Source organism: Amaranthus tricolor, chromosome 17 (assembly GCF_026212465.1).
Source record: "Amaranthus tricolor cultivar Red isolate AtriRed21 chromosome 17, ASM2621246v1, whole genome shotgun sequence".
NCBI classification, from domain to species: Eukaryota; Viridiplantae; Streptophyta; class Magnoliopsida; order Caryophyllales; family Amaranthaceae; genus Amaranthus; species Amaranthus tricolor.
Genome location: NC_080063.1, coordinates 7,411,104 through 7,431,972, shown reverse-complemented (window position 1 = coordinate 7,431,972; position 20,869 = coordinate 7,411,104). Strand labels below are relative to the sequence as shown.

Below are 20,869 nucleotides of genomic sequence, written 5' to 3'. Positions count from 1 at the left end.
TCACACTAATTTTGCTATTTTTGTTATATTGTTTGTTTATTGCTATTTTTTGTTTAAATTTAATTGGTTAGTTATAATCATCCATTAGATAAAGAGAGGAGATCACTATATGAGCATATAGACAAAAATAAATTTATAGCAAATAAATGAAACTAAAATAAAGTCAAATTAATTAAAATCAGGTCATATTTTAATTGAAGCAAGTACCACTTTCTCTAGATAGGAGCTTCAAATAAAATCTTAAATGCGATTTTTACCTAATTTTCCTCTTTTCTCACCTACTGTACGTATAATAAAAAAAAATCAATTACTTGTGTTTAATTGTGGTCAAATTATATTATACAAAATTCTACTTAAAATAATAGTATTCTTAAAAGTATAAATTTTGTTTGTTGCATGATTTTACAAGAGAAATAGAGAAAGTATGCATGACTCATTACTTCATTAGTGAGTGGTGAGTGATAGCAGTATAAGCCGCTTTGCTTGCACATCAAGATAACAAATACTTACTCTCTTATTCTTCCACTTTCTTCACTTTTCTCTTTAAATTCACATCCTCTTACACCCTCCATTCCTCTCCTTCTCCCCTTCAAACTCCTAATATTTGTGTGTCACGCCACCCAAAAAAAGAAATTCTTTATTTTTTAGAAATTTCTTCATCTCCTCTCTCTATTACCATTTATCATTTATACTCCTATTTCTTGCTTTATAAAATATATCACTACTCTAATTCCTCTCTAAATTCTCTTCAAATTCTTACTTGCATCTTTTTATAAATTCCCATTTCATTAGCTTGTATTCTCATATATACATATATATGTGCATGGTATAAACAACAAGTAATTATGGCAACTGTGAGGAAACTCATTGTAGAGGTAGTGGATGCAAGAAATCTCCTCCCAAAAGACGGTCATGGAACCTCTAGTCCTTACGTAATCGTCGACTTTTACGGCCAGCGTAAACGCACAAAAACTGTCATCCGGGATCTTAACCCGGTTTGGAATGAAACCCTTCATTTCAATATGGGCGGGCCTTCCAATATCTTTGGGGACACACTTGAGCTTGATGTATTTCATGACAAGAATTACGGGCCAACCCGTAGGCATAACCATCTGGGTCGAGTACGGGTAAGCTGTACTTCTACTCAGTTGGTTAAGAAAGGTGAAGAAGCTTTGATTTATTACCCTTTAGAAAAGAAGTATCTTCTTAGTTGGATTCAAGGTGATATTGGTCTTAAGATTTATTACTCCGATGAAGTTTCACCACCGGAGATTCCGCCGCCGGTGGAATCTCCACCAACTCAGGAGAAGAAGGAAGAACAAGTTCATGAACCCATACCTTCTGTGGATTCTGCAGATCCTCCGCCAGAAAATGCACCTGAGGTTGAGGGAGATGGGGTTGATAATCAGGTAGGTGAAGGTCCACCATTACCATCTGAAGATGAGAAGAAAGATCCGGTAGAAGAATTACCACCGGAGGTGGGCCCACAACCGGAGATGGAAATGAAGGCGTCCGAAGTTTCTGGAACTATCCCAGAAGTTAAGGTAGCGGATATAGGAATAAAAACACCGCCGCCAATGCCGCCGATGCCTCCAACGCCGGCGATATCGAGATCAGTTTCGACGGCGTCGTTTGAAAGTATTCCAATCGAACGGTCTACGTTTGATCTGGTGGAGAAGATGCATTACATATTTATTCGTGTGGTTAAGGCTAGATCACTTCCTACAAACGGGTGCCCAGTTGTAAAGATTGTGGTTTCGGGTAATCGGGCAGTATCCAAACCCGCCCGTAAAACGAATTTGTTTGAATGGGATCAGACATTCGCTTTTGGCCGTGACTCACCGGATTCATTCTCCATTTTAGAGGTGTCTGTGTGGGACTCCCTTAATCCAGAAGCGGCAGACCCTTCGGAAGGGTTGTCAATGAGGGAGTTTCTCGGAGGAATATGTTTTGATACGACGGAGATTCCCTTGCGGGACCCACCTGATAGTCCCTTGGCCCCACAATGGTACAGGTAAGCAGTAGTAAGCGGTTTATTATTATTTTTTTTTTATCAAATCAAATCACATTTATTTTGGCTCTGCCTTTTGATTTTTCAATCAAAACCAAATTAAATTGGGTCGAAATTCAAATCAAATCAAACCAATATTATTCAATTTAGACTTTTTTGATTTGAACTAAACCAAATTTTGAACTAAAAACAAAATCTAATGAAAAAAAACTAAAATTGTAAAAAAAAAAATTAAATCAAAGGTAGGGCCAATAGAATGGCATTAACTTATTTTTGATGAAAAATTCATTTTTTGAAAATATCACCAATTAGAGGGTTTTTTTTTTGTGAGGTTGCACAAGATTTTTTCAATTTGTAGTTTAGCTCTATTTAAAGAGCAAGTTCCTATATTAATTCGGTTTAGAATTTTAATTTTTAGGTTTTTAGTCGGCTCAAATCTAATCTAAACATAAATATTTCGATTTTAAATAATTCAATCCAAATCCAGTCAATTTATAACAAGTTCAGACCATATTTCTTAATCGATTTGGATTAATTTGGTTTATAATTTGTATCCGAATAACTTTCACCCTAAGTGTAGCCTATATCCTTACAGTTCAATTTTAGCTTAAACTTTTCTCAAATAAGATCATCAATTTTCATTTGACCCTCTCCACCTTCAACCTACCTAATATGTTGCATTTGGGCCGTCTTAATTTTTATTTTCAAACTTTGCCGCAGGTTAGAAGGAGGCGGGGCCCATTTGGGAGACTTGATGCTAGCTACATGGGTAGGAACACAAGCTGATGAGTCTTTTCCTGATGCTTGGAAAACAGACACCGCTGGGAATGTAAACTCAAGAGCAAAAGTTTACTTATCTCCCAAACTATGGTACTTAAGAGCAACTATAATAGATGCCAAAGACATCTTATCTGGTTCCAAAGATTGTATGTTTCAGGTCAAGGCTCAACTTGGGTTCCAAATCTTGAGGACTAAACCCGTACCAAGCCGTAATGGGACACCTACTTGGAATGAAGACTTAATGTTTGTAGCAGCTGAGCCGTTTGCGGATCAGCTTATCTTCACATTAGAGCAAAGAGCACGAAAGGGCTCGATTGTTGTTGGCACGACTCGTGTGTCTTTGACCATGATCGAGAGACGAGTTGATGATCGGAATGTAATGGAAAAATGGTTCACATTTGATGATCCAAATAGTGATCAAAACAATTTGTATAAACCAAGAGTTCAATTAAGGTTGTGTTTCGATGGCGGGTATCATGTGATGGAAGAGGCTGCTCAAGTGTGTAGTGATTACCGCCCTACGGCTAGGCAATTGTGGAAGCCTGCCGTAGGAATGGTAGAGCTCGGAATCATTGGGTGCCGAAATCTTCTCAAAATGAACGGTAAAGGGTCTATAAATGCTTATAGTATAGCAAAGTACGGGCCTAAATGGGTGCGCACACGAACAGTGTCGGACAATTCAGACCCGAAATGGAATGAGCAATACACATGGAAGGTTTACGATCTTTGTACAGTCCTAACCATCGGAGTGTTCGATAGTTGGGGAAATTCCGAGACTGAAACCCGTCCTGATTTGAGAGTCGGGAAGGTAAGAATACGAGTCTCGACTCTCAAAACAGGACGAGTATATAGAAGTACATACCCATTATTGTCACTTACTCCTATGGGACTAAAAAAAATGGGTGATATAGAATTGGCAGTAAGATTTGTTAGAAGCACACCTACATTAGATGTGTTACATGTTTACTCACAACCTTTGCTACCCCTTATGCACCACATTAAGCCACTAGCCTTAGGGCAACAAGAAATGTTAAGGGGCGCGTCCGTAAAGATCTTAGCCGCTCATTTATCGCGATCAGAACCACCACTTCGACAAGAAGTTGTTTGTTATATGTTGGATGCGGATTCCCATACTTTTAGTATGCGAAAAGTTCGCGCAAATTGGTACCGAATAATCAACTTAGTTGCCGGGGTTATAGATGTAGCAAAATGGGTTGAAGATACAAGAACATGGAAAAACCCTACATCTACAATACTAGTACATGCATTATTAGTTATGTTAGTTTGGTTTCCTGACCTTATTATACCCACATTAGCATTCTATGTATTTGTCATTGGTGCTTGGAATTATAGGTTCCGATCTAGGGACCCACTTCCTCATTTCGACCCAAAAATTTCACTGGCTGAAAGTATTGACTGTGATGAACTCGATGAAGAATTCGATACGCTGCCAAGTAATAGGCCGCCTGAGATTGTTCGGGTAAGATACGATAAGCTTCGTACGTTAGGGACACGTGTGCAAACGGTATTGGGTGATTTAGCTACACAAGGTGAAAGGGTGCAAGCATTGGTTACTTGGCAAGATCCAAGAGGTACTGGGATATTTGTTGGGTTGTGTTTTGTAGTGGCAATTATATTGTACTTGGTTCCTTCAAAGATGGTTTCTGTGGCTTTAGGGTTCTATTACCTACGTCATCCAATGTTTAGGGATCGTGCTCCTTCTCCTGCTATTAATTTCTTTAGGAGATTACCTTCACAATCTGATCGAATATTGTAGATTGCTAGTGAATATACTTCTGTCATATGTTTTTAATGCTATTATACTTCTTCTGTTGTCTCCCCGAGAACACTATTTGACTTACGTTGAAAGCTTTTTGAGTTAAATTGTGTTTTTTAGACGGACAGATAGAGTACGTTGTGTACTTTGTATTATAGTTCTATTTGTAAAACTGAATTTTACTTTAAATGACACATTTTTCCTTATACTAATTCTAATTTTCAATTAAATCATTATACTAATTTGGTTTGAAAATAGTTCTGTATGCACATAAACTATAAACAACTAGTTTATTTGGCACTAATATTATTCATCGCTTACTATTGTAGAATTAGTATGCTCCTTTATGATAATGATATGATGAATGAAAGGACATTTTTAGAAGTTAATTTTTGTTAAGATATTACCTTAATTTGAGATATAAAAGTTAGTCAAGTAGTTCAGGAATTTTCTTTCACGTTTATAATAGAGATTTATTTCTCACTATCTATAGTAAGAATTTCCTTTTCTCTTTGCTTATAGGATATTCTAAACTACCCACGAATAAAAAGAAATGTTACCTTTGTAATTTTATTCTTATACTTTTACTCTTTCACTTTCCTATACCAATAACTAGTGATGGTTTTGGGACGAACTCCCCATAACTGAAACAATACTGAATCGACTAGGAATCATTACCGCCTGAAATTGGTTTCGAATAAAGAACCGTTGGATCGGATGAACCAACTGAATCGACCCGAATTGTTGAACTAGAACCGATAGTTTTTGAACCGCCTAAAGTAGTTGTTGGATGTCATCACTTGCTCTTAGAGGTTCTTTTATAAATATGGAGACACCGTTTCCTACTCTCTCCACTTATCTCTCTAATTATTAGAAGATACCGATGAGCCAAATTACGCTAAAAGGTGCCATCAATATTAGATGATCTTGAAAATGAATTGGATGCAATTGAAATTGATGATGAAGAATAAGAAGAAGACGAGGAAAATGAACCATATCCGATCCTATTGGGGTAATTAAATCTCAACAGTCATCAACAAGATCACAACAAGAACAACAAGGTCATACAAGACTTGTCAATTTTCAAAATGTCAGTTATGTTATACATCAAAATTTTACAATATTTAATTGATTAATTTTACAAGAGAAAAAAATGTTAAAAGTAAAAAAAATTAATATGATATAGTTTACTATTACTAACAGCGGACAAAAGAAAGACAATATCATAATTTTTAAAAGGAAAAAACAACAAAAATAATTCGTTGTTTATAACAACGAACAAAGCAATGACAATTGATTTTTTTATCTATTTATCTCAAAGAAACTGCCACTAAAAAGAGACACTGATCCTAAATTAATTCAAAATTCATAGGATTAGATAAAACAATATTTTATACTTCCATTATGCACTATTATTGTATCATTTGATTTTTGTACGTTTGTCAATGCACATCTTCCATCATAAATATTTTAAAGGAAAAATTACCTAGAATAATCTAACGTATTCATGATTTTTTTACAATAATCCCATCTATTGATTAACCATAAATAATCTCAACTTTAGGGGGTATTTGCTTAGAGTAAACTTGGGTAATTCGATGACTTGCTATAGTAGGTAATTCACCAAAATAGCAAACAGAAAATTAATTTAAAGTTTTTTTAAAAAAATAAAAAATTTACATAAAAAATTTTGAATAATAAATTTAAACATTTTTTAAACATTTTTTCAACATTTATTTTAATTTATCATTTATTTTTTTAAAAAATAAAACTTGTTATAGGAAGTCATCCGATTACCGGATTTACTTTAGAAAAATACCCTTTAAAGTTGGGATTATTCATGGTTAATCAATAATTGGAATTATTGTAGGAAAATCATGATTATTTTAGGTAATTTTTCCTATTTTAAATTATGTTTAACAAAAAAATATAAAATATTAATCAAGAGTGATCGATCAATAATATAAAATATCCCCTCCGTTCTTTTTTGTTTTTCCACTTATGAGAGAGAAATTTAAATTTTATTTTTAAAGTATATATTCAAGATAAAATATATTCATGTGAGGTTTTGTTAGATTCATGTTGATGCAATGAATTTTAATATATAATTTTTACAATTTTTTATTATACGCACTATCAGATATACAGACTCAAAATTCGCATTGAAACACGTAAAAAAAAAAGTAAAATAGACAAATAAAAAAAATAGAGGAAGTAAATAGGATCCTTAAAAAAACGAATAGGAGACTATTTGGAGTTCAGTTTACACTAAGATAGACAAATAAAAAGAAATGGAGGGACTAAGTCGACTTAATACAGACTCTAATGCTTAAGAACAAAATTTGCAATTCCAACCGTTATTATATCCCTGAATTAGACTACTACTAGTCGGACGGCTAACTGAGAGAGCGAGAATACGACGGTGTATGTTAGTTATTTCGTCATCTGACTCATACTCCTAAAACCCTACTCATTCCGGACTCATCCACCCGTGCCCTACCCCCTCTTCATCTCTTGTGAGTCCATCGAGATCCGAATCTCTCTTAATGGGTCGACCCGAACCCTGCGTTCTCTTCGCCCAAACCTTCGTTCACCCCCAATTGGACGAATACGTTGATGAAGTAATCCGTCGTTCTTCCTTTTTATTCATTCTGCACTTATTTAACTTTGATTCAGAATGCTGTTTTAATTTCGAATTTCTAGTCACGTAATTAGGGATTATGGGTTTCGTTTGAAGTTGTGTTTTTAAGCTTAATTTCTGCTGGAGGATTTTGATTAAGAGAAGCATTGTTGAAAAGCAAATTCTTTGTTTTGTGATTTGATTATTTGGGTGTTTAAATTCGTCCTTGTAGGTTATATTTGCTGAACCAATAGTGATTACTGCCTGTGAGTTCTTGGAGCAAAATGCATCATCAGCTTTATCAACAGTCGCTTTACTCGGGTATGTCACATGATTGATAATACATTGCTCGCTTTCCCCTTTCTTTAAAAATTTAGATAGTCCCGTTATGTGTTCACTGCTAATTTGTTGCACTCTGCTTACTAGGCTGCAAGCCTGCAACCTTTTTTTGTATAACTTGAAAATAAGTGCAGAGATCTGCTGTTCTTTGTTCAAATAGTTATAGGATATCTTTCAAAATCAATATTATTATTTCGTTGAGCTTGAGGGAGGGCAGGAGCTGGCGGAGGGTAAGTGTAGTTGCAAAATCATTTCCGTTCAAGTGTATAAACTGAAGTTTCCTTATGTTGATACTTAAGACTGAGTGGTGGATTATACTTGATGGTTTTTTTGGATTGGTATTCCGACTTATCAATAGGGATAAAAAAGTTTAGCTGATTGGATAGATATGACAGTTTGAGATGCATATATTGTAAGAGGTGAATGATAATGGAGAACAATGTTTGATATATTTGTTGATTTATATTGGTTGGATTGGATTAGAATTATTCATGTTGTGTTTGTGATGGATAGGCCTATTAAGCGGCTTGCTTATGGATCATATATCTCACACATCTTTTTTTTTCTTTTTTCAGTTTTCTAGTATTAGTGATGCAAAGTCGTTTGATTCCTCTTGTGACACTTTCACAACTTTTACTTATAGTAAACATTCTTGTCTTTACTGTTAAATTTTTCCAGGGTTACTTCACCCCCTTCGTTTGCTTTGGAAGTATTTGTTCAGTGCGAAGGAGAAGCAAGATTTAGGCGTCTTTGCCAACCATTTCTATATTCACATTCGTCATCAAACGTGCTTGAAGTTGAGGTACTTAATTCTTAATGTTGATTTTATTTTTTGATTGATTATTTTCGTAACGTAGTGGTCTTAACAACTATCAAATTCTTTGGGATATTTAAAACTAGCGCCTTAAATTTTGAAAATGTGGTGATATAAGTAGAGATTTGATATTTTTTTAACTACTTGCCAAAAATACAACTTCAACTCATACCTCAACTAAGATGAATCTAGGTCACAACAGTGTATACAAAAGGCCCAAGGTGCACAAAGGCAATAGGAATCTTAGACATTGTTGGAATCTTTGAGATCAAAGATTTAATGTGCAAACATAGGTTGCAGACACAAATATGCCTGAGATGCTTCGTAGTGTGTTTGTTTTGTTTTTATTTTTTGTTGTTAATGCACCTCATTGCTCATTTTTGTGCCGTATGTGCGCCTCATAATTGAAAGGAGCATTAAGATGAATCACCGCATGACATGCTCTTCTTCATCTGCTTGAGTTTGATGTTGTTTCACTTCTATAGATAGTATAATTTCATCGACTTGTCCTTGGAACATGGTGAGGATGTCTCTTGGTTTCATGTTCTTTCACCACTTTTATGAACTTTGAGTAACCATCATAGGAAAGTATTCATCATTACCTTGCTTGTATTAGTCATAGGTTAAAGGGTTGTGAAGAATTTATGATGCCATTACATAAGATATTTCCATTTTGCAACTTTATATCTAGCAATAAATGAATTTACAATCAATGATAGACAATTTTTTGTTTCAAATCTAAGATTTAGCTCGTCATAAACTTCATTAAAGCTAACTGTATTTGTATTGATCTTGTCATTCATGTAAATGGCATCTTGGCCTTATGAGACTCGCTGTTGCTGGCATCAATTGACATAGCTTTTGTTGTTAACAGTCCACCTTTTCGTTTTGGTACTTTTTTATTTGTCGAATTTTTCAATTTTTGATTTGAAATTTTATTCATTCCACCCTTTGCCACCATTTGGCCACATTTCCCCTCTTAATATTCCCAATCAAATAAACTTACATTCTTTCTCTTCAGAATCAACCTACAAATGACATCATCCCCACACCACTCCTTGACTGTTGGAGCTACTTTAATGGATTAACAATAAAATAAAAAAGGTAATACAATTTAAGCTCATAGTTAAGAGGAAGTCGTTGTTTCCCGGATCACGGAACATATAGATGATCTCCGATTGGGAACACTCGTTTTGAATCGGGAGTTGAACGCGTTTTGTGTCATTGAGCAATGTACTCCATATCTTCTTTATCTATCCTTAAAACATGTAAAATTTGCATCAAGTAGCAAGTTTGCGATCTAGCTAGAGAAGAGAAGACTGAGGAGAGGAAAGAGAGAAGAGAGAAGAAACTAGCTAGGTGGACGTTGAAGTAAAAAGTTGAATTTTTTTTTTTTTTGTAAAAAACGTTGAATTGTATCGGGGCCACTTTTTATTTTCTTTTGCTTTTTTAGTGTTTTACAGCTACTTGATGTGGTTGGCGGTTGTGCTACTGCGTACATTTGTTTCTACTCTCTCAGTTTCAAAGAATTAGTCATATTTTTCTTTTAATTCGTCTTATTGAATTTGCCCTATTTCTAGTTTTGGCCATAATTCACACTTTTTCTTTAATTTTCATCCACACATTTAATCTACTCGTTTTTCTTTGTTTTCACCCTATTTGTACTTTAGGTTATTTCTTTTTCGGGACAAAGGGAGTATTTTCTTATATTTATGTAGATGAAGTGAAAAGTCTAGGATGCACTATTTAACAAGTTGAGTACCAATAAATTTTAATTCTTCATATGTTATTGTGTTTTTTTCTATCATAATCTTTTAGAATTTTTTCGTGCATTACTAATATGTTTTGAAATAGTATAAAAAAGTAATGGTGCAATTGTTTCGGGGACCACGTTTCCATTCCCCTCCCATGTATAGTATCTTGTTTTGGGAAATAGTGGAGGAAATTACCATGCCATTGATTCATAAATTTCTTCATGGCTTCCAATCCACTAGAAGCACTAAGTGCTTCCATTTATAAACATATTACTTTAAACACGTGATCGAAGAAGGCAACCCATTTTCAGCATGAACTCCTTCATTATTGAATTATTTTTCCACGTTGAAGCATAAAGCCATTAACTTAGTCCCATGAATGTCATCAGAAGGTTGCATAGGTGGATCAATTTGAAGCATTAGTTAATGTGAAAACAATCTCTTTGTTATCACTAATAAGGGTAATGTTGCGTACATCTGATCCTCCAAAACCCACTTAAATGAGAACCATTTTATGGCTTTGGGGTATGAAATTGATGTGGAAGAGGATTTTAGGAGTATTGAAGATAAAAAATGTCTTGTATAGGGGAAACTAGGACATTGTTGATACATAGTTTAGATTGTGGTCGACATGATATTCCATTAACCTAATGTCATTAATTGGTTTCCTGCTTCCATCCAAGCAACTACTTAGGCGAGGCTTGAGGAGGTTGGATTGCAATTGTACACCTCTGAAATCATAGAGGTTTACAATTGAACCTTGATCGTAAACCATGCACAACTTCATATAAATAAGTGTGCGTGATTTAACGAAACATCATAACATAATTGTAGATACTTTGATGACTTCTCCTTGTGATCTTTCCTTCTTTTGGGTATGAGGAAGGCAGAAAAGTGTTGAGTATGGTCGATCAACTTGCTGTAAATGCATCGAAATGAACGGGGAAGTATCAAGTTTGAATCAAAAATATGAAAGGCTGCTTAGTTTTTTTTATCAACAACCAAAACTTGTTTGGTGATGTTTATATATTGAGGGTATTAGGATTTCTGGTTGAGTTGGGCTTAGTGTAGTGTTTTATTGTAATTAACAATGGGCTTTGAACTAACCTCGTGTCTTTTTGGAAATTTAAATTAAGGTATTGGGCTAATTTCACACAACATAATTTGACGTATAGGGGTGACTTAGAGATCAGTGGTGAAAATTTGTTTAGGGAGGTTTTAAAAGTATGGAACATGTGATGTGTGGATCTTGAACGGTGGAATTAGTGTCGTTCTTATTTGTGTAGGCTTCAATGATTTGTTATAGAAAGGGAAATTATTTGCTACTTTTTTTATTTTCAAATGTAGAATCATAAGCAACATGATTTCTATATTCATTTTGTTCTACCCCTTTGGAAAGCATTGATTTCATGGTGCTTTTACGATGCATTTAAGGAATAATGCTTTATCAAAATTATTTAGTTGGAGGGGATGCCTACAAAATTGTTGTGAATGTGGTTTTGCATAATTGTAGTATGCCATTGTGCTAGATGGTGCTTTTTGTATTATGATTTTTTTTCTTCATCTACTAGGTCTAATAGGGTATTAGTTGCCAACCTTCATCCCATCCCACCAACATTTTTCCGCCTATTCCCACTAGGGCTGAACAAAGTTTGGTCTAAATCGTAAACCAAATTGGACCAAACTATAGTTTTAGCATTTGGTCTGATCTATGGTCTGAACCGGTTTTTTTTCAAAAACAATTACGGTTTTCATTCTGGTCTAGATTTTTTTTGATTTTTCAAACCATACCAGACCGCAAAGCGTACTAGGACTAAAAACCATAGTTTTATTAAAAAAAATAGAAAGCTACCTTGATATTTCAAAATGTAGTTATTTTTATAGTAATATATATACTTGAATGATGTTGATGCAATGAACTAATTACAAATTATTATATTTGGTGATTGTTGGTGCGAAATATTTGCATAAACATATATTTTATTTAATAAAAATCTAAATATAAAAACTGTAGCCAGAGGTGTGGTGATTTGAACGGTTTTGTCTGGTCTGAAAAATTTTCAAACTGTAATTTTTGGATTGGTTTGATTTTAGTGTTAAACCAGACCAAACCGGACTATGTGCACCTCTAATTCCCATGGCGGGTATGCACCAACCTTACATCCTTACAAGAACAAACCTAATACCATCCTCGCTCGACCACCCAATCAAGTCTCAATCTACACAAAATCCCCACAAAACACGTTTGACCTCTCAACTACCACCTTATTAAATTTGATGAATTTCCGTACCTCATTCCCATGGTGGGTACTAGTACCTAATGCCATACCTACGCTCCAACATAATCATCAAATACTCGCTCAATAATAAATTAAATAATGATGATTTAATTTGTTTTTATGAAATTAAAGGATGCCTCAATCAAGTTTGTGAATAATTTAGTTTACCAATAGCAAATAGTACTATTTTTTTTGTATAAAGTCTTATTTAAGGTTAGGGAGGGATAGGGCTTGGCATGTTTGCTAAAGTCCATCCCTTGTCCCATCCTCATGGTAAGTACAATTTCACATTCCTATCCCTGCTCCACCATCCCTCAAACTCGTACTCATCTTCTCTCGTTGCGATGGATAATGGATTGGTGTCCTATTGAACCAACCTTGCTAATAACTGTGCTATATTATTGTGACTTCTATTGAGTTGTGTCAATGACATGTTCAATTTTTTGAGAGCGGGGTAAGGTAAGCCAAAGGGGGAGGGGAATTGATTTTCGTGAAGGCGGTGGGAATCGAACTCCTATCACAATGGTGAAAAATAAAACTTTCAACCACTACGCCAACCCATGATTGTCTAATCATATATTAAAGCGCAAGATATTACTCGCTTATGCATTTTGATGTGTTGATAGATCATTCATTTTGCTACTTCATGCACTCCAACTAAATCAAAATTTTATATATAAATTGAGCTTGTTTCAGTTGGAGCATGTACCACCTTTCCCAAAAGGAAATGAGATTTGATTCTCGCTAGCCCCTCCTCTTCCCTCAGAGTACTCTATATAACCAAAAAGAATAATAAATATGAGTTGCGCATGTCTCATCTCGTTTAGGGAAGGAAGACTTGGATATTTTGGAATCTTATCTATTAGTGATGTTATTGATAAACGGATACAACCTCTCATGTAATGAAGAAATCATTAAAACACTTTTCCATTAGGACTAGGGTCCATGCCGGAGAATAGAATCAATTTAATTCATTGAAGGCGTGATTAAGATGAATGGGACATTACTTGTTTCTAAATTCTAACCACATGGTTGGCTATAAAACTAGATTCATCTTGTGTATCTTTACTTTAGGGCTTTTATTGACTTTTCTTTTTAGCGTATACATCTTTGCCTTGAAAGTGACCCATGGAATTAAAATGAGGTCGTTCCGTTACGTATAGCTGCTTAATGGATATTGTTTTTACCGTTCTGTGAAAATTTGTTTAGTAACCCGTGATTTAAAATCACGGAGTAACAACAATAATAAAATATTATATCCACATATTTGCCATTATAATCTTTTTTTGAATATGTATTATCCATTAGGTTCAAAAAGGTCTAGCATAACTTTAACTTAAATATACATTCTGAAAACATAAATTACTACGACAAAATGAATATTTTCAAGGTAACAATTAACATTTTGATGTCCGCAAAATGAGTCGTAACTCCGCGAGGTTTCATATCCACGACATCACAGATGATTATTTTTCTATGCTTGAATTAATTTGTGTTACCTAGACTCTTCTTTTGGTAGCATACATAATGGAAATTGGAATATTTTATATTAGATATGACAAAGGTAACTTGCGAGCTTGAGTTAGGAAGTTTCTTGTAGGATGCTTTTATTTGGTTTAGATTTTCTTTTCTCTGCTTCTTCATCATCATGAGGTATTGTTTCTTTGGAAAGATTGTTTGTGTGTTCAATTTGAGTTAGTTTTCCCCTACGTTATTTATCTTTGCAAGAATTATTGAAGGCTTTCGAGTCCAATGATAAGATTTTGATGATGGGATTGGGCTTTTACTTTTTCTAGTTTTGTGCTTTTTGAGTGTCTTTCCACTTTAACATTGCTGGTTATATGCTGAAAGATGAATATAATTTACTTTTGTGTACTGATGAATAATAAAATCTGGCAGGCCGTGGTGACGAATCATCTGGTTGTGAGGGGCAGTTATCGGAGCCTAAGCTTAGTTGTATATGGAAACACAGCAGAAGACCTGGGGCAGTTTAATGTTGAATTTGACTTGGACAACTCTGTAGTGAATCTTGTTTCTTCTTCTGAGGCAAAACTTGAGGACCTTCCACCTCTACTACATTCTAGAAGTCTTAAACTTGAGGACTCGATATCCTCCCTGAAGGCGTTGTCTTCAGTGCTCCCCGCAACAGATATTTCTTTGGAAATGCGACGGTTGTTGCAACTAGCATTTAAGATGTTGGATATCCCAAATTTTGGTGTTTTTCGTGAAAAAGTTCTGACCATAATTACTTCCGCAACTGCTTCTTTCTTCACAAATGACTTAAATAGTTCTGGAATCACATTACAAGAGTTAAATTGGGGAGCAGTAGCTGATTCCAAGGAGCCTTTTTTTGTTTTCACCAAGGCTAAAAATGATCTTCTTGAACTGTGTAAAAGTTATATGGAATCAGGGCATATATGTGGCGATTTCTTGGAAGAGTGCAGTTTTCTTGAGTCAAAAACTGATTTAGCCACTGCTAAAGAGCTGGTGGATACGTTTTTCCAGCACTTCAAATTCAATAAAGATATTCCATATGTTGCACATCCTCATTTATCAAAGGTGAATATGCGTTCTCTAATGCCATTAAAATCTTTTCATGTGATGAAGGAGTTCTCTAATTCAATAAGCACTTAAAGAATGTAACTCTTTTTTAGATCATGTAAGAGTTTTTAAGGAGAAGTGTAGCACCTTTAAGAGGTGGATTAAGGTTGGGCGTTGGAGATTGAGGATGATTTTTTTCTCGTTTATGAAAAGGTGTTTTAATTCTGATAAAGGTTAGATAATAAGCTTAGATAATTTATGGTAAAATTGTGTAAGTTTTAATAAGCTCGAATAAGCTTAGACGAGTCCCAAGTCGCTCATATAAATTTAAATAAAGGCAAACACAGTCCACAGTTTGCTTCACAATTGCAATGAGTTCACATAAATTGCAAATTTCAGTGGGTGAAAATATATTCTTGCCCGATATATTTTTAAAAGAATTTTCACATTCAAAAGCTTCTTCCTGTGTTATAAAATTCTCAGGACTATGCTTTTGTGACCCTTCTCTTTGGGACTTGAATCAGATTAAATACAGAATATAGGTTAGAATTTAGAAGCAACAACCGCTTCCTTATCATAAATGTCGAGGCTTTTGTTTCTGGCTTGAAGCTTATGCTTGAATTCACTATATATTTTTTCCATACACTTTTCTTATTGTTGATATTTTGATATATTGACATCTGACTGATCAATTTTTTCATTGACAGAGTAATAATGTACTCTTTTGGTTAAGTTTATCTCTGATATTATGCTCGGGAAAAGAGAGCTGTTTTCACTATGTAAATGGTGGAGGAATGGAACAACTTACACATTTTCTTAGCCACAAAGTACAAAATAGTACTTCAGTTATATTGATGATTCTCGGAGTTGTTGAACAAGCAACTCGATACTCTGTCGGTTGTGAAGGATTTTTGGGTTGGTGGCCTCATGAAGGTGAAGATGTTCCATCCAATGTTAGTGAGGGGTATAGTCAACTGTTAAAGTTACTAATGCAAAAACAAAGACATGATATTGCTGCATTGGCAACTTATATCCTCCATCGATTGCGTTTCTATGAAGTTGCTTCTAAATACGAGGTATACATTGTGGCTTCTGATTGGAAAATTTTCTATTAGGATTTGTCTCATTTCTTTTATTTTTTTTGGCAGTATGCAGTACTATCCATAGTAGGTGGACTTTCTGGTGACGTGCATGCTACAACCACAACTTCAAGCATGCTTGTAAATGCCAAGTTACAGATAAGGAAGCTTTTGGTGAGTCAACCTTCTTGGGTTACTCATCTTTTTTTTTTAATTATCGATATATGATTTACATAAGTCCTTTTTCTTTTACACTCCATTTGTAGAAGTACTTTTTAAGGTTCTGCTTTATATCAAGGAAACTTTTTTTTGAATTTGGTTAAAACATATAATATTGCATTAAACATTCTAATAACAGTAAATATATTTTTTTATTTAAAATGGTTAATGGTTAGTCTAAGTTTAGTAAGTGTAATTTTGACTTTGAGATCTAGGCAACCGAGCATTCTGTAGTTGCAATACAATCCTTATCAAGTACATACAGAAGTTTGGGATGACAATTTGTATTTGGAGTTAAAGAGTTAAAGAAATTGGATTTTGAACTGCAATTAACAACAAAAGATAGTAGTATTACCGTAGTATGTAAATGTATTTTAACCATAGTGAAAAATGTGGTAATAGTCATGAAAATGGGGGTGATGTGGTTGTCGTACCGCAAAATATTGGACAAAACCATGAAATATCCCTTGAAGCGGCATATAATGGGTTTTTTTTTTTTTTTTTTACACTTTTACTATGTGGATACCATAGTGAAAAATGTGGTGACAGTCATGAAAACGGGGATGATGTGGTTGTCGTACCACCAAGTATTGGAAAAAAAAACCATGTAATATCCCTTGAAGCGGCATAAAATGTGTTTTGTTTACACTTTTACGATATGGATAATATTAGTTTGGTAAATTTGATAACCTTAAACCTTTACAAGGGAACTGATAGGTTATGATGTGACCTTGTTTTTGCACTATAATTTTAACATTTGCATCAAAATTTGGGAAATTTCAGACCATCGAGTATAACTTCTGATTTGCTTTAAAATATGATCCTTCTTCAAATACTTTATTTTTTGAAAGGATTGTACTTCCACAGAAGATTTTAGATGTATACCATTTCTTTTAGTTGGTTTGTGCAAAATAGTCTAGTTGTTTTAATCATCATGCTATAAAGTTGGTAGGAACATTTTTAAAAAAGCCAGGTAGTTCATTTGATATATCACAAGCAAACTTAAAAGGATTCTTCTTTCACAACAGCTTACTTTTAGAGTTATAACTTTTCTTGTAAAGTTTTGCTATTGGATGCTTGCTGCACTGATGTTAAGGATGTTAGTTTTTATCAATAAGTTTTCATAATAGTTGTAAACTTAATCTTCAATACTCAAAAAGGGATTCTTGAATCACAAATGTTGATATTAAATTTTAAAATCAAATCCCTTGTGTTTTAGGTCATGTATTTTCACTAGTATGCTTTCAAGTTCCTGGAGTTGGCCGCTCTCCTCTGCCAGAAGAACAATTGAGTAAAATCACAACAGTAAATTCCAATTCATGTATGATGTATACATTAAGAAATTACTCTTCTGATGGTTGTTAGAAGTGTTTGAGCTGTGATTTCCCTTTGGATGCAAAATCCAATTACTAATTGAATAATATTGTCCTAACCTCCCAATGGAGGAGATCCAAAGTTCATCTATAGCCTGACCGGTAATTTTTTTTCACAGATGAAGTTATGCAACTACATATCTTGTTTCTTTGTAATGAATGTCTACCATGTCTCATCTATCTCTCATGTAAAGTTTGCATTTTCACTTGTATATTTTATTGACAAGTGTCACATGCAGAAATTGATAAAATCATCTGGTTGGGTTGAGGATCCTTCTCCTGTGGCCGGTGCTATTCAATCATTGATGGTGGCATCTTCTGAAGCAGTATTATCATTCAAAGCAACCAGCAAGCTTATTGCTTCTTCCAGTTGTCGTTTTCTGCATCAGAAAATAGATGCAAAGCTGCTTGCCCTGCTGAAGGTATTTTTATTAGGGCATCTTTGTTGAGTTTTGTCTTTCCCCTTTTTACTGAGTGAGATATTACTGGCATTAGTAAGCCTTTTGCATAGTTCCCAGAATCAGGGTTTTGGAATTTGATGTTTGGGACAATGTAGCTCATTTGTCATGAAAGACTTTGAAAAATGATGATACTGTTGCATATGGCTTGCATCACTTTGAGATAATCATAATCTAGTAATAGATATGTAAAAATAGACTCTGGCTTCTCAACAGCCTCGTATATGATATATGTGAAATTGAACTTGACTTGGCTTCTCAACTAGCAAAAATTCATCCTTTTTCTTCCATTTCAGTGCACTACTAAACTGCTAGTCGAACCGTCTTATGTAGTTATGTACTTCAGCAAGCCAACTGCCTGATTATGTTTATTTTAATATTTTTGTGCATTGCATTGATTGATGTGTTGTGGATCTTGTGGCTTTCAAAAAGTGTAAATAGAGCTGAACATTAATATGTGATCTCCTTTTGTTTGCTGTTCAAATAATGGAGATGAAAGACCTTATGTAAACGATGCACGTCCTATTACCTTTTAATATTTAATCGAGCAGTCTCTTTTCCTACTCTTTTCTTACTGTCCTCGAGGAGTTAATTTCTTATTGAAATAAAACTTTCTGCCAAAGATTGTTGTGGAAGATTTTTGTTATGTGTCTGATTCTGTTAGTTTATTAGCCACATAGATGTTACCTGCTACTCCCTCCGTACCTATATGATGTTCTCATTTGTCATTTCGGGTTGTTTCATTTGTTGTTTCCACAAAGAATCTTTCTGTTTTCATCCCATAATTTTGGTCATTATTCAACCCTTTATAAGTTTATTTACATACTGGACAAAGTTGTCCTTACTTTTTTTTTTTTTTTTTTTTAATAAATCTCAATACTCTATTCTTGTGGTCCCTACATGCTCCCCACTTACAATTAAAATCAATATAAATATCTCATCCACAAAGAATCTTTATCTTTTACTATTTTCATTTGATTTTATTCATGTGGTCCCTATATGTTCTCATTTACAATTAAAACCAATATAAAGTATTTCTATTATCTACCTTATTATTACTCCAATCACAAAGATTCCATCTTTCTTAATTCCCGTGAGTATTCCTTGTGGGAACAACATTGACCAATGGAGGGAGTAATACAGTTCAGTATATTTTTACTTTTATCTTTCACCATCTTCTATTGTTGCAATATAGCTGAAAATAGCTCTAAAAGGTGTTGCTATTTTTTCATAAATCTTCATCCCTGCTGTATGGAACTCATTATGATGAATGGATCCGTAGGGAAAGAACCAAGGTGCTACTAAATTTGCTACTTTGTAGCAAATGCACTTTTCTAAGAGAAGTCTTGGTTTATTGGGAGAATACGACAATAAATTTGAATTGTTTCGATGATATTAAAAGAGAAGAAATGTGTGGAATGGATGAGAATAAAAGCTAGTAGAGGGGACCATTTTCAAAAATAAGAATTAGCAAATTTATTGGGGAAAATAAAAACAAAAAATTGTAGCAAATTGATTGGGACGGAGGAAGTATGAGTGAACCTTATAATCATAAAACAAATGGTTGCTTGCAATGATGTCAACGTGGGAAATTCTCAATCAGAAAACCGAAATAAGATAGAAATACCATATAGTGTCATATTGAGCCGATTAGATGGTTGATTCTTGAGAATTATGGCATAACTAAGCACAGACATTAACATATGAATGTTGTACCTCATGCTGTTGCACTTTACCTGGGCTTTAACTAGTTCAGCTCTTATTGAACTTTTTATCGGGCTGATCTTATTGCTATTCATTTGATGGATTTGATGCTTTTTATTTTATACGCAGGAGAGAGGGTTTCTTCCATTATCAGTTGCATTAATGTCATCGTCAGAGTTGTGGTCTGAAAGAGGACATGCTCTCCAAGCTGTTTTGGATGTGACATCATCTATTGAAGCAACACTCCTTTCACTTATGTTCTGCCGCTCAGGTTATTATAGGTTCCTTTTTTGTTCTCCTTTCTATTTACCCCCTCTATTCCTTTGATTATGCCCCATCCCATCTGATATGTGACAGCTGTTTGTGTAACTGGAGGTCAACTAAAAGGGAATGTGAAATTATATACTTTGTGATGTTATTAACTTATGTTTTGGCAGGTCTTGTCTTCCTTTTGCAACATCCTGACCTGTCCTCCACAATTATTCATGCTTTCAAGGGTGATGACGATGTCAATGATTTTATTCCTCTTCGTTATGCTTCTGTTTTGATATCAAAAGGGTTCTTTTGTCGACTACGAGATATTGGAATAAATCTTGAGATGCATTTAAGGGTGGTTAGTGTACATATTGGATATTAGTTTCATCAATCTGTCCTTGCTTATCCATTTCTTGTTTTACCCCCTGATGTTTTTTTATGACTTTCAATTTTGGAGTGGTTGTTATTAACTTCTAGGTGCTTTTTCCCATATCAGGTTAATAATGTTGATCGCTTGCTTACAGCAACACCATGTTCTGAAGAGCTTCTCTGGATATTGTGGGAGCTTTGTGGTCTTTCTAGGTAAATATCACAACTATCTATTAAATTCAATACCGAAGCCTGATTATAGGAGGATGTATGAGATGTATTTTGAAATTCTTTTCCCAACTTTAAATTGTATTTGATAGATTTGAATTTAGACTTTAAGGGGCATTTTGTTTAAAGGATTAAGGAAGGGAAAGATAATCATTACCTCTATTTCCCTTTATTGTTTTATTAGTCTAATAATCATTGGTTTTTTATCATACGTCTTCAGATTTGAATAGTCATTGGTATTTTAATATAAGAAAGGGAAATATAATCAA

General features: G+C 34.3%; 2 protein-coding genes across 4 annotated transcripts in view; both read left to right on the top strand.

Moving 5' to 3' along the window:
* The first annotated feature begins 452 nt into the window (after positions 1 to 452).
* On the top strand, positions 453 to 4,795 carry LOC130804482 (multiple C2 domain and transmembrane region protein 16). Its single transcript, XM_057668928.1, has 2 exons — positions 453 to 2,014; positions 2,732 to 4,795. The coding sequence occupies exons 1-2, from the start codon at positions 846 to 848 to the stop codon at positions 4,566 to 4,568; spliced, it is 3,006 nt and encodes a 1,001-aa protein (XP_057524911.1). The 5' UTR covers positions 453 to 845; the 3' UTR covers positions 4,569 to 4,795.
* Positions 4,796 to 6,857: 2,062 nt separating this feature from the next.
* The window catches only part of LOC130804481 (protein virilizer homolog), a 30,001-nt gene continuing 15,989 nt past the window's right edge, over positions 6,858 to 20,869 (top strand). For all 3 annotated transcript variants that reach the window (XM_057668925.1, XM_057668924.1, XM_057668926.1), the window contains exons 1-10: positions 6,858 to 7,189; positions 7,421 to 7,509; positions 8,206 to 8,329; positions 14,274 to 14,933; positions 15,623 to 15,991; positions 16,064 to 16,168; positions 17,826 to 18,008; positions 19,878 to 20,019; positions 20,186 to 20,361; positions 20,500 to 20,585. In XM_057668925.1, the coding sequence (XP_057524908.1) occupies positions 7,115 to 7,189; positions 7,421 to 7,509; positions 8,206 to 8,329; positions 14,274 to 14,933; positions 15,623 to 15,991; positions 16,064 to 16,168; positions 17,826 to 18,008; positions 19,878 to 20,019; positions 20,186 to 20,361; positions 20,500 to 20,585 (2,009 nt within the window). In that variant the 5' untranslated portion in view covers positions 6,858 to 7,114. The remainder of the gene's footprint in view (positions 7,190 to 7,420; positions 7,510 to 8,205; positions 8,330 to 14,273; positions 14,934 to 15,622; positions 15,992 to 16,063; positions 16,169 to 17,825; positions 18,009 to 19,877; positions 20,020 to 20,185; positions 20,362 to 20,499; positions 20,586 to 20,869) is intronic.